At 38.0% G+C, this 11317-nt stretch overlaps 1 protein-coding gene and 1 long non-coding RNA gene across 5 annotated transcripts in view; one reads left to right on the top strand and one right to left on the bottom strand.

Annotated features, from left to right (window-relative positions):
* The first annotated feature begins 10 nt into the window (after window positions 1-10).
* Window positions 11-10968, top strand: LOC111337201 (uncharacterized). 4 transcript variants are annotated; one of them, XM_088730293.1, is made up of 14 exons: window positions 21-208; window positions 1612-1665; window positions 2519-2657; window positions 3200-3274; window positions 3566-3681; window positions 4716-4865; window positions 5563-5748; window positions 5948-6013; window positions 6641-6696; window positions 7873-7971; window positions 8687-8760; window positions 9265-9428; window positions 9717-9803; window positions 10093-10968. In XM_088730293.1, the coding sequence occupies exons 1-14, from the start codon at window positions 131-133 to the stop codon at window positions 10177-10179; spliced, it is 1431 nt and encodes a 476-aa protein (XP_088586419.1). In that variant the 5' UTR covers window positions 21-130; the 3' UTR covers window positions 10180-10968. The 4 variants fall into 4 exon arrangements, with proteins under 4 accessions (XP_022799190.1, XP_088586419.1, XP_088586428.1 ...); XM_022943455.2 differs by lacking the exon at window positions 5948-6013 and having other exon boundaries at window positions 11-208; XM_088730302.1 differs by lacking the exon at window positions 4716-4865.
* The window catches only part of LOC148740756 (uncharacterized), a 1718-nt gene continuing 572 nt past the window's right edge, over window positions 10172-11317 (bottom strand). The window contains exons 1-2 of the long non-coding RNA XR_015990632.1: window positions 11305-11317; window positions 10172-10684 (exon numbers count right to left, since the gene is read on the bottom strand). The exon at window positions 11305-11317 is cut by the window's right edge and continues 572 nt beyond it. This is a non-coding gene — a long non-coding RNA (uncharacterized LOC148740756). The remainder of the gene's footprint in view (window positions 10685-11304) is intronic.

Here is an 11317-nt window from a genome sequence, read left to right as displayed (position 1 = left end):
ATAATTACCCTAAACTTGAGCCTGCACTTATGAGAGTACGTGCAAATGTTTATCATGTGGTTGTTGCCTAAAATTCCCTGAAGTTGCCTTCTTTTCACACCCTTCTGAATGGACATAATCCGTAAACGCTATGGGAAACAAGCAAACTTCCCAACCAGAGCCAGTCAAGTTATCACCACACAACGAAAGCCTTTCGAAGCTATTTGAGGTATCTCAAGTGTGTCTGTCTCGGGTCTGAATTCGTGAATTTTAATATTTAAGCGACTTCCTTCAGCCATAGCCATTCATTTCTTATAGTCACAAAATGCTGCATATGGGTGTTTGTTTCTCAAACCAAGAGCGAATGTTTTTTCATCGGTCATAATTATGCGTACATACAGTTCTTGGATAAGGAAATAAAGGTCAAAAATGATAAATTACCTTTTTGGGACAAGGTGCCCGGTCTTGTTTTAGAATAGTATAGGGCTAAATGGAACTATTTCCTAAATTTAAAATTTTATTGAAATTCCAATTAAAGAAGAAATTTCTGGGTAGGGTATTTGGTATTCCCACACTGAAGGTCACGATGTGGATCTAGATCTGCAGTTATCTAAAATAAGCAGGTAGATATTAGTGGAAGTTGATTGTTATACTTACTAATTTGGTAATATCAACTAGGTTGAAATTGTAAATTTGCCACTGTAAAGAGTTAAAAAGCTGACGTTTCGAGCGTTAGCCCTCGGCTCTGACATCTTGAACTGTCAGCTTTTTAAATCTTTACGGTGACACTACGCGCTCTAACATCATTGTGTATTAGATCCATACTGTTCTCTGTTTAGTTTTTAAGAATTAGAATATATATGTCATTCAGTTTTCCCCTTTACGGAGCGACACGGGCTGATGAATAACGTTTTAACTTTTAAATTTTTTTTTAATTACCAAATTACGTTGTTACCCACACCAATGCAGCACCACAGTTTCTTTAGAAACTTAGCCCCTTTATGTTTGTTACTTAGCTACATACATACATACATACATACATACATACATACATAAATACATACATACATATACTTTTTGATAAGGCAGGTCGGTTTGCGGCAACCTAAAGGCTGGTGTGGACCTGCCAGTAACTCAATTAAAATCCATATTTACACACAATCTTAAATATAAAAACCTTAAATCTAATTAATGAAATTTCTAAAAATAAAAACTAAAAGTATAAGAGATCTGATTGTTTTGATGTTACCATACAGGGTTCTTTTTCTAATTGAATTTAGTCTGTTATCTGCGAGGCCTGTCTAAGTTTTTGTGTAAAAAGTTGATGGGAGGAAGCACCCTTGATGGCTGATTATATTTCGTTTTCATGTAACTTATTTTAGGAATTATAATCAGCTTACTTGTTTTTTATTCTGGCTGTACTTGAGTAGGAGCCTGGGTACAGGAATGGAATATGATTAAGGCTTGTTGGGAACCCCAGGGTCCTGGATCTTTGGTCCTCTCACACCTCCCCCTCCCCCTCCCCCATTCCCCTCACTTCCTTCATCTTGTACCTTTCTTTAAAATTTTTGTTAAAAAGTAAGTTAAATTGGTGTAAGAGATGAAATGATTTTGCTGTAATTAAAAAAACAGGAACTTGCTGAAGTTAAAGATGAAGTATCCTCCATAAGAAAAGAAGTATTTCAGGTAAAGCCAAGTTTTATTTCCTTGTAATGACAGATTTATTGTATCATGAAGTCAGATGTGCAAATCAAGTGAGTCCAGGTATTCTACAATAATTCAGTTTTCTGAGCTTTTGCCAATGTACGGCATCATCAGGGAATGTAAATGGAATCTTCAAAGTGAAGAGTAAATTGGGCAAGGTGCTAGCCTAAGGGTAGTTAATAGTGGTGCAGCAGAAAATAGGACAGGGCAATGGCAGGTATATAAATGTGATAGAAATAGTTAGAACAAAAGGTATACGCAGAAAATAAATATAGTCGGGGTAAATAGTATAGTTAGAATAAAAGGTCTTTAAGTTTGGCACACTCCTCCCGAGAGTTGATTTTGGGTGTAAGTTTTCTGATCTTTAATGCTTCGAGGAGGCAAAGGTTTACTGGGTCATTGTGGTTGTCGATAATGTCAAGTTTTATTTTTGCATTTTTGGTGATCCCTTGGCATGCAAGTAAGTGGATGATTTGTTGTTGTTTAAATGTTCTTTTACACGGCTGTGTGTTTGTCAAAGCTGCCAACGTATAATTTCTGTGATCTGTTGCATGTGATCTTGTAGATGGTGTTTCTGTGTTAGTAAAACTTTGTATGTGGGACAGAGAAGTTGGTGCATTTACATTCCGGTTCATCACTCTTGGTGGATAGGAGGTTTCTTAGAGTGTAGGCTTTTTGTATTATGACTTTGCAGTTTGTTTTTTATTTTGTTTAAAGTGTCAGTAATACCACATTAGAAACACAGTGTGTGTACGGGTTTTTTTGAGGAGACCATTAAAAGTTTTGATTTTTCTAAATTATTTTTGATTTACATTTTATGTCTGTTTCATTTCAGAACTACTTCAGATCTGAAGTAAATGAATTTGATGAGCCACTTTTTTTGCATGTAGCATTAAGTGGAGGATGTAACAGGAGTGCAGTGCAACTAACAAGAGATGAGTTTGTCAATGGATTTGGAGTGTTCTTAGATGAAGGTATTGATTCTGAAATACTCTTAGACTAATTTTTGTAGATAAATCCCTCTACAGCATTCTACGAGAGGACTGTGTGGGTTTGATAGCCACTACTCCTTCAGTCTAATCTTTTTAAGCTAAAGGTGTAACTTCAAAGGAAACTTCCTTCCCCCCCCCCCCCAAAAAAAAATGCTGTCAGCCACCACTGAATTGGAAGTGATGCCAGCACAGAAGCTGCCATCTAGAATTCAAACAAACTTTCAAAACTTTACCTTACCTAATAGATGTTGATCAAATAAATGACATGTAGTAGGTTCATCAACTGAGGTACAGTAGACAGTATTGTTTCCCCTCTTAGCCCTCCATCTTGGAGTAAACACATTTTATAAATCACATGGTGAATGATGAGCTGTTAATTATTTTTCCTTTTGAGTAGGAATGGTACATTATTGTCATGCTTATTATTAACATTTGAAGCTTAGCAGCTTCTCTTAATGTAAAATGTTTAGGAGCAGAATTTCATGCCTTCTTGTATTTATGATGTGATTATTTCATTTCCATAGGAGCAACATCTGCTGGAAGGTTAGAATTATACTTTGCAATGTTTAGTGATGGACATGCAACAATGTCATTTACAGGTAAATTACCAGCCAGTGAGGTTTATTTTGTTTATTGAATATATTACAAAGTCTGGAGGTTGCCTCCAGCTACCCTGCAAAGGAGGTGTACAAGGGAAAGAATTAATTAACCAAGAAATTTGAAGAACATTTCCTCTATTCCACCCAGTTCATATTTACATTCACTCTTGCTGTGAGGGCTGATCTTGGCAAATGTTTTTTGGTCCATTCACTTCTTCTAATGTTTACGTTGTCAGTATTCTTCCAAATTTTTGACCCCTAAACATCATTTTTTTCTAACTGATCAAACAGATCTGGTAGAGATGTTCCACATCTCACGATCTCTAGCTGTTGTTGTTGCTGGTACTGCCCTGCAGGGTGCTAAGCCTGAATCACCGACAATAGCAGATGTGTGGGCAAGGTCTATTGTGAGTTGAAAGTTTTCTTCTTCATGCCAAGGAGTATTTATCAATAATTTTTTCTTCTGCTTAAGAAGTCTTCTGAAGCTGAAGTTATCACCTGTAAATTTATGCACAAGTGATGTTCTGCATAATGTGTACATTTTTCCTGATAGCACTGAAATAGTAGGAACAGCTTTGGCATTGCTGTCACTTAATTTATTAATGTCTAAATCAACAGGAATACTCTGATTTGTAATTTAGTCACTCCAAATTTGAACTAACTTAAGTATGGATCAAAAATTGTTTGGTTAGGCCAAAATTTCTTATACTTCCTCTAGTAATATCTGAGGGTGTATGCTGATGCGATTTGAATAGAGAGGTTTCATTTTTTAATTAAATAATTCACTGAAGGAACTGATTGTGGTGAATGTCAAACTTCAGATACATTCATAATAAATGTAGTTTAAGGTGGACATCACAGTCCACTTGACTTATTATTTGCAATTGGTCAAAGGCAAGCTATAGAATACAAAGTAAATTGTGTTATTTTTATTGTACTTTTTTCTTTTGATGTCTTTTCTTTGTTATAAATGAATAAAGGCTGATAGTTTCGAAAGAAACTGTTTGGGGCTGCGTTGGTGGGAGTAACAAAATAATTTGGATATATCAACAAAGTTGAATTGGTAAATTGGCCACCGTAACGATTACAAAAGCTGACGTTTCAAGCATTAGCCCTTCGTCAGAGCGAATAGAGGAATTGTGGGTTGTGTGTGCTTTTAAAGGCAGAGAATGGAGCTACGTTATTGGTGGGAATGTGGCAACGAGAAAAACAAGAATAAATTAGCACACATTCCACTAATTTATTCTTGTTTTTCTCGTTGCCATGTTCCCACCAATAACGTAGCTCCATTCTCTGCCTTTAAAAGCACACACAACTCACAATTCCTCTATTCGCTCCGACGAAGGGCTAATGCTCGAAACGTCAGCTTTTGTAATCGTTATGGTGGCCAATTTACCACTTCAACTTTGTTGATATATCCAAATTATTTTCTTTGTTATAGATGGGTGATGATGACAATACTCAGGTAGACTGTCAAACATTCTGTAGCTGGGCAAAACAAAACTGCCCAAGAGTGTTTGATGGAATTCACTGCTGGATGAGAAAAATGCTCCTACACAGAGGAAGTTCAACAGCATTGATCACTTCAGAGGTATAGCTGCTGTTACGCCCTGTTATCTACTGAGAGGAGGTAGTGTGGCCTAGTGGTTAGGGCACTGGCTAGTAATCTGATGGTCCCAGGTTCAAGCCCTCTGCCCTGCCACTCACTGAATTTGTTCTGGGTTGCCCCAAGTTCAACTCCCTGGCTACTCTTAGTATGTAGCCAACTTGTCTGCCTTACTGCCAGTTGGGATTGGTAGATGCTATGTTCATTCATTCATTCATTCATTCATTCATTCATTCATTCATTCATTCATTCATTCATTCATTCATTCAGTCAGTCAGTCAGTCAGTCAGTCAGTCAGTCAGTCAGTCAGTCAGTCAGTCAGTCAGTCAATCATTCATTCATTCATTTTCATTCATTTTCATTCATTTGTACTGGCCCTGTAAAGCCCCATTGCAGGAGTGGTCAATTAGGGTTAAAGCAGCATCTTGGTTTTTTCATTTTTCCTTCCCGTTTTGTTTTATCAACACAATAATTTATTGAGCCCTTGCAGCTAGAGAGAGAAGAATACACTTGTTCTGGCATACAAGCCATTTTAGAAAATTCAAGAGTTGAAGCAGCAGAATGTACGAGGGTGCTATAACTGTTTTGGATAATTTTCAGACAAGTTAAGCATGGTAGTTGTTTACTGTAAATTGTCATTTGACTGTTTAATATTTGGTGTCACTGCATATTTATGTTACAGGGATTTCCAGCAATACCATTCATCTTAGATCCCATACACAGCCATTCATTATTAAATACAGAAACCCTGTGGATTCTCTCGACCATCCTGCCACCTTGTTTCATCAGAGTTACCCTTCCAACATTCAACACAGGCAGTCTCCAATCAGAAGTCGTAGAAGAGAGAATTGCAAAACCTGTAGAGAAAGTGAGCTAACTTCTTCTTGCAACACTATAATTAGTTCTTATTAACCGAGTGGGAGGTCTGTATGGGAGAATCTTGACCGAGGCCAAGATTCTCCCATACAGACCGACCTAACTTGGTTAATAAGATATTTATTATATGGCTGTGTCTTACATGCCAATTAATTTTTTTTTGTATTCTTTGTTCTTTTTTTTTTTTCTAGACCGTCAAGAAGGGAAAAGCTAGACCGCTTTCAAAATTGATTTCAGCCAATCAAATTCATGAATTCGTTAGTTCCCAGTCCTTGTGAGACACAGCCATACGATAAATACCACTTACAAACCGACTTTGAGGTCCGCATTGTAAGTTACGGACTGGTGTTTTCGTTTTTCGCTCTGCCCAGGCGACACGCGGAGCGCGCGCGCCTTAAGAGAGGTACAGTAGCTGACAATGCTTACAATACGGACCCCGGGAAACGAGGATAGTAAGTTAAGAGAGGTACAGTAGCTGACAATGCTTACAATACGGACCCCGGGAAACGACGATAGTTAGAAGTATTATTTTATCTCTGAGTTTACATGGACGGAGAAGATTTCAGTTCAAACAAACTTCTGAATTTAGCGGGTCGCTAAATTGACCAATCATATAGAGCACTTATCAACTGAGAGATAAAATAAAGATGTGTCATTCTCGATTGTTGTTTAAGACTGACGAAAAAGAAAAAGAAGCCTGACTTTATTCTAAGACAGCATGGTCTTAAAATTATGAACAGAATGGTCAAAGCCGATGTAGCTGGGTAGCAGATTGGTGTGGGCTTTGAAGCATCAAGTGGGGAAGCCGAGTAAAATGGTGAAGTTTGCCTTGTTGTGTTGATGTTTTAACCACTTTCACACTTTTTTCTGCTGAATGGTTTCAGTGTAAAGAATGGACCCTGCTCTATGACAGTCTTGAACATGGCCAGAGTTTAAACAGGTGAGTGATTAACTGAGGATTTCGAAGTGAATAGAGAAAGTTGTTGAGCATATGATATGAGTGCAGATCAGAGACAATTAACAGACAAAAAAGAGATTCAGCACCGCGTTTAATAATAATAATAATAATAATAATAATAACAATAATAATAACCCATTTATATAGCGCCTTTTCTACAAGATTCAAAGGCGCTGTTTACAAAAATTTGATAAAGCTAGAAAGTAAAATTAATCACGTTTACGTGAGACGTGAAGGGAAAGAGTGACCACGTGACCTTGTTTTTCCCGCCACTTTTTCACGTTTGCCGGTTGTGCTTTGCCATTTCTACGCCAAAGTAACCTGTTTCGCGTTTGCCTTAAGTAATAACAGGGTTCGTTCTACTCCTTAAACTCCTTGAAAACTACTTGAATATAATTTGCAAAATTTAGGGCGCTTGAAAACTGCTTAAAATAAGAAATTAAAAAAAAATCCTTAAAAACTCCTTGAATTTTTTACTTAAATACGCATTGAATGTGAAAAAATATATTGGAAACAATAAAAGAGAAAAAATATAGAAAGTTATCTGGTTCAAGAGCGCCTTGAGAAAAATATGTGCCGCCATATTGCAAACAAACGCTTAGAGAAGCGTTTTTTCATAGCAAAAATGACTCCTTGAAAGTCAAATTTAAGTCCTTAAATACTCCTTAAAAAGTCTTTAAATTTAACTCTGAAATTCCTTCACGAACCCTGTAATAACTTACAGGGTTTAACCCTTTTAATGCCAAGATCGAATTGTTAATTCTCCCCTCTAGCAGCTACACATTTCCTGGTAGATTAGTCACAAGAATCTGGTTTAAGATCACGATAGAAACTTCTACCTGAGAAGTTTGAGTATTCTCGTTCCCAGTTTGCTGGATCATGTATGGATATTATAAGGAGAAGTTTATCGTTGATCACATCTGTGAGTCAAAGGTTTAAACAACTTGCTACATAAGCAGCTGCCGCTGTTGTAATAAGCGGCTGTGCACGGGAAAGGGACTGTGAGGTTAAACCCAAACACAAGCCTCTCAGCAAGCGAAACAGCCGGTGGTAACAAGTCACATAAGCGCCAGTGATCGGGTTTTGATGAATCCACTGACTGACTGCTAGAGATTTAGTGGTTGTGGTTGAAGTAAAGAACTTTTGGATTTGCTTTAGGTTCAAGCATCACTGCATGGGTTACCGTGGACCTACTGTCGCTCTGTTAAAAGTTGGAAAAGAAGGATTACTCATTGCAGCTATTGATGTTGAATGGAGGTTAGGGAACGAATGTATACTGTGAAACATTAGACATGCCTTACTGTTCAAGCCAGGTGATTTAAGTCTCGACTGGCACTTTTTTTTTTTTGCATTAGAAAATATTTGTAAGAGAGTTGTTAAGTTTTTTAACCCAGCCTAAAGGATTCTTTTCATCTATGAGATCAGAATGAGAAATCCGGAGCGGGAAAATGTGGTGACCAAACAAAATACAGGTTCCACTCTATCAGGCCCACGGAAGCGTCACTATAAACCCTGGACAGACAGTTTGTAAATTCTTTTCTATAAAAATGTTTTTTCCGAAAAGTTAACATTAATATGCTACATGCATTTGTCTGTGTTTTGGTCTTGGCGCTGTACAGACTAACATTCTTTCCAGTGGTTTGCGTAAATATCATTATATTTTTGTCAATTGTTTGTCATAAAAGTGTGGAGGTACAAAAGCATAAAATGACGATCGTAATTCTCCTTTCTAGTGACCATAAACTCTTAAGTAAATTAGTGATGACAATTTGGTGTTGTATCGGCGGCGACATGAAGCCCCCCCTGGTTGACGAGTTAATTCATTTGTCTAATCCATGCGCTGGATGAAGTACTGGTATTGTAAGGAGAAGGTCCTTGTTGATCGTTTTCTGAAGTGAAAAGCTGAAAAATTAATCAACCAAAGTAGTTGCTCAAAGTTCTACCTGTAATGTTTCCATCCTTTGTCCTTCAGAGAATCATCTTCAAGCTGGGGAAACTCTGATTGTAGAATTATTCAAGTGAGACCCAAGTTTCGGGTGTTAAGAGGTGAAAAATATGGACGCTTAGAGTTTAAGTGCATACACGGGTAATCGGTCAAGTCGCCCGTAAGTCATTTCGCCCGAAGTTATACCGCCCGAAACTAGAGCGAGATGACTTTCGGGCATCTTGACCGCTAATAGGTTAACACAACGTTCATTCACCCAGTTTGTAATGTGCAAACGCGAGTCACATTTGCACGTTACAAACGTGAGTTAAGAGACCCTATTTTTAGCCACGTCAGCGCGTGCAGAGGAGAGGAAGCTCTTGCTCTCATTTGTGGTCTCTTTCTGCTCCATAGATTTTCAAAAGGATGTGAGGTAATCATCAGCCAAATCAGCCCTAAGAATGTTCTACTGGCTGATCTGCGAAGCTTAGTTTATTCCGCCGGAACATTCGTACATCTTTTATAGGAACATATAAGAGTTCAGCGAACTAACATGTACGATTCCATAAGAGAGAGTGGTAGTCCAGCAAAGGGAGTTAACATTTTATTTTTTTTTTGTTCAACAGCTGGTCCAAACTTGATCTTCTTTAACGAGAGGGCTAGAGGTCTACCATCCGGGATAGTGTTGGGTCAGACTTCAAGGCCTTGTGTCACACTGGATGCTGATTTAAGAGCAGCTAAACTTCATTATCACTTGGATTTGACGCCACAGATCATCAACAAAATAGAGGTAATAATAATTTATTTACTTATATTGCGCGTGTTACATATGCAGATGCTCACACGCGCGTGGTACGAACATCACTGCAGCAGCTTTGATATTGAGATTCTCCGAGTATCTGAGAAACTGCGCGCCTACCCCTCCCTTAACGCAACATTAACTAACTTTTTGGATTAGGGGAGGGGTGGGTGACACTGACACAGATTCTCAGTACGGTGCTCAGTTGTACTTAATGCACGTTATGTCCTCGGTTTGAATCAAACATTTTGCTTTTTTTTGTCTTTTTTTCTATATTAGGTTTGGGGATGTGGAGGACAGGAAGTGAAGGCAAAACAGCAAAAACAACAACAATGGGAACGAAAACAGGCAGAAAAACTTCAAAAGGTTTGTAAACAGCGCAGATTACTTTAAAAATACTGATCCGATAGCGGAGTTTCTCCAGAAATCCAGGTTCCGAGTAACTTTTGTAGGACAAAGAGAAGGGGTTTTTAGATTAGGAATTATAGTGAACCGTCATAGTTTACGGGATTCACGTGGATCGTGGTTAGCGGAGGGTTTTGATACGAGATTGAACATATGCTTGCTATCGTTGTAAGAAAGTAGACCGTGTGCAATAAAATCAGTGAGTCGATTCATGAACTAAGAGCCGTGATGTTTCTTTTTTTCGCTGCAGGTAAAGCGGCCAGGGCGTTGGGATGACAACCCAGACAAAGCTATTCTGGACATGGCCGGTGTCACTACAAACCACAGTCAACGATAAAACAGACGGGATGCATCCATGATATTTCATCAACATATCGCTGAAGATATAATCGTTATTCCATCGGTGCTCTTCAGGGTTACTCCCACTGGGAAAGAACTTATACGCTCCAGAGAATTTTCGCAGGGAGGTGAGAAACAAAATTTCGAGAACTATGTGTATCATCACAGACACACCAAGTATCAGATCACTGATCGCCATGTTCGCTATCAAAATCGATGTAAAGTTGTGAAGTTTCTTATTTTTGAACACGATCGCGCAGACAAATGAATTTCCCACGATGTTAGCGATAGAAATGATTGCATATCCGACGCTGAGGATAATTTCTTCTGCCACAGAAATTGCCATTTGAAGATGCAAATATCAGTAAACGCTCGCACCGTGGTAAACTTGAGAAATCCTTTCAAATTTGGAACCCGGGTAACTTCATTTACATATAGCGTTCGGAAAACGCGTCACTTCAACGTACATGCTTATTTTATATCTCTGCTTCCTTAGCACAAATCTGAACAAAGATAGGACACAATCAATATTCCCGTTATTAATATCGTTTAGTTTTTTTTTTTTTTTTTTTTTTAACTTTATTTTTTCATACGTACCTCCATTCACAGGGTCCAGTGAGTAGTTCAATCAATTTGAATTATTAATTATGTAATTCCCGTACTTGAAATTTTAGTAGCCAAGTAGTATTACTCATCATGTATTGTTGATGCCGCAAAGTGTACATGAAATTAAGTTTTTGAACCCTCTTCATTGTGGGAAATGAAAATACATAGAGGGTACATTTTATTTGTTTTACTTCCCTTCATATTGACATTTTAAGTTGAAGCCGAACAGTAAGAACTAAGTTTCCTGAGTTCAAGATCAATGGAAGCCAATACGTGAGTAACACCCAACTGCCTTACTTTAAAAATTTCCTTTTTCCCGACCTGTTATCGAAGCCAAATAGTAATGTAATCGAGTTGAACCCCGGGTCAGATCTTTTCGTTCTGTTGGTCTAAAGAAATGACTCGGAGAACGGAGAACCATTTACTTTTCGTTTGACGCCTACATGTATTTTGGCTTTGTGCATAATTATAAGTGCATTAATTCATGAAGTCTCTGCCAAATACAGCTAAAAGTTACCTGGGTAGCCAAT

This window comes from Stylophora pistillata, chromosome 1 (genome assembly GCF_964205215.1).
Source record: "Stylophora pistillata chromosome 1, jaStyPist1.2, whole genome shotgun sequence".
Taxonomy (NCBI): domain Eukaryota; kingdom Metazoa; phylum Cnidaria; class Anthozoa; order Scleractinia; family Pocilloporidae; genus Stylophora; species Stylophora pistillata.
Note: the sequence above shows the minus strand (reverse complement) of the source record. Positions and strands in the feature narration are given on the sequence as shown.

Bases quoted from the DNA above. Each gene is read 5' to 3' on its own strand.
- LOC111337201 (XM_088730293.1), top strand. From the start codon at position 131: ATGGGAAACAAGCAAACTTCCCAACCAGAGCCAGTCAAGTTATCACCA. The intron at 3,682-4,715 runs GTGAGTTGAAAG...TCTTTGTTATAG, and splicing joins ATGTGTGGGCAAGGTCTATT to ATGGGTGATGATGACAATAC. The intron at 4,866-5,562 runs GTATAGCTGCTG...TTTATGTTACAG, and splicing joins CAGCATTGATCACTTCAGAG to GGATTTCCAGCAATACCATT.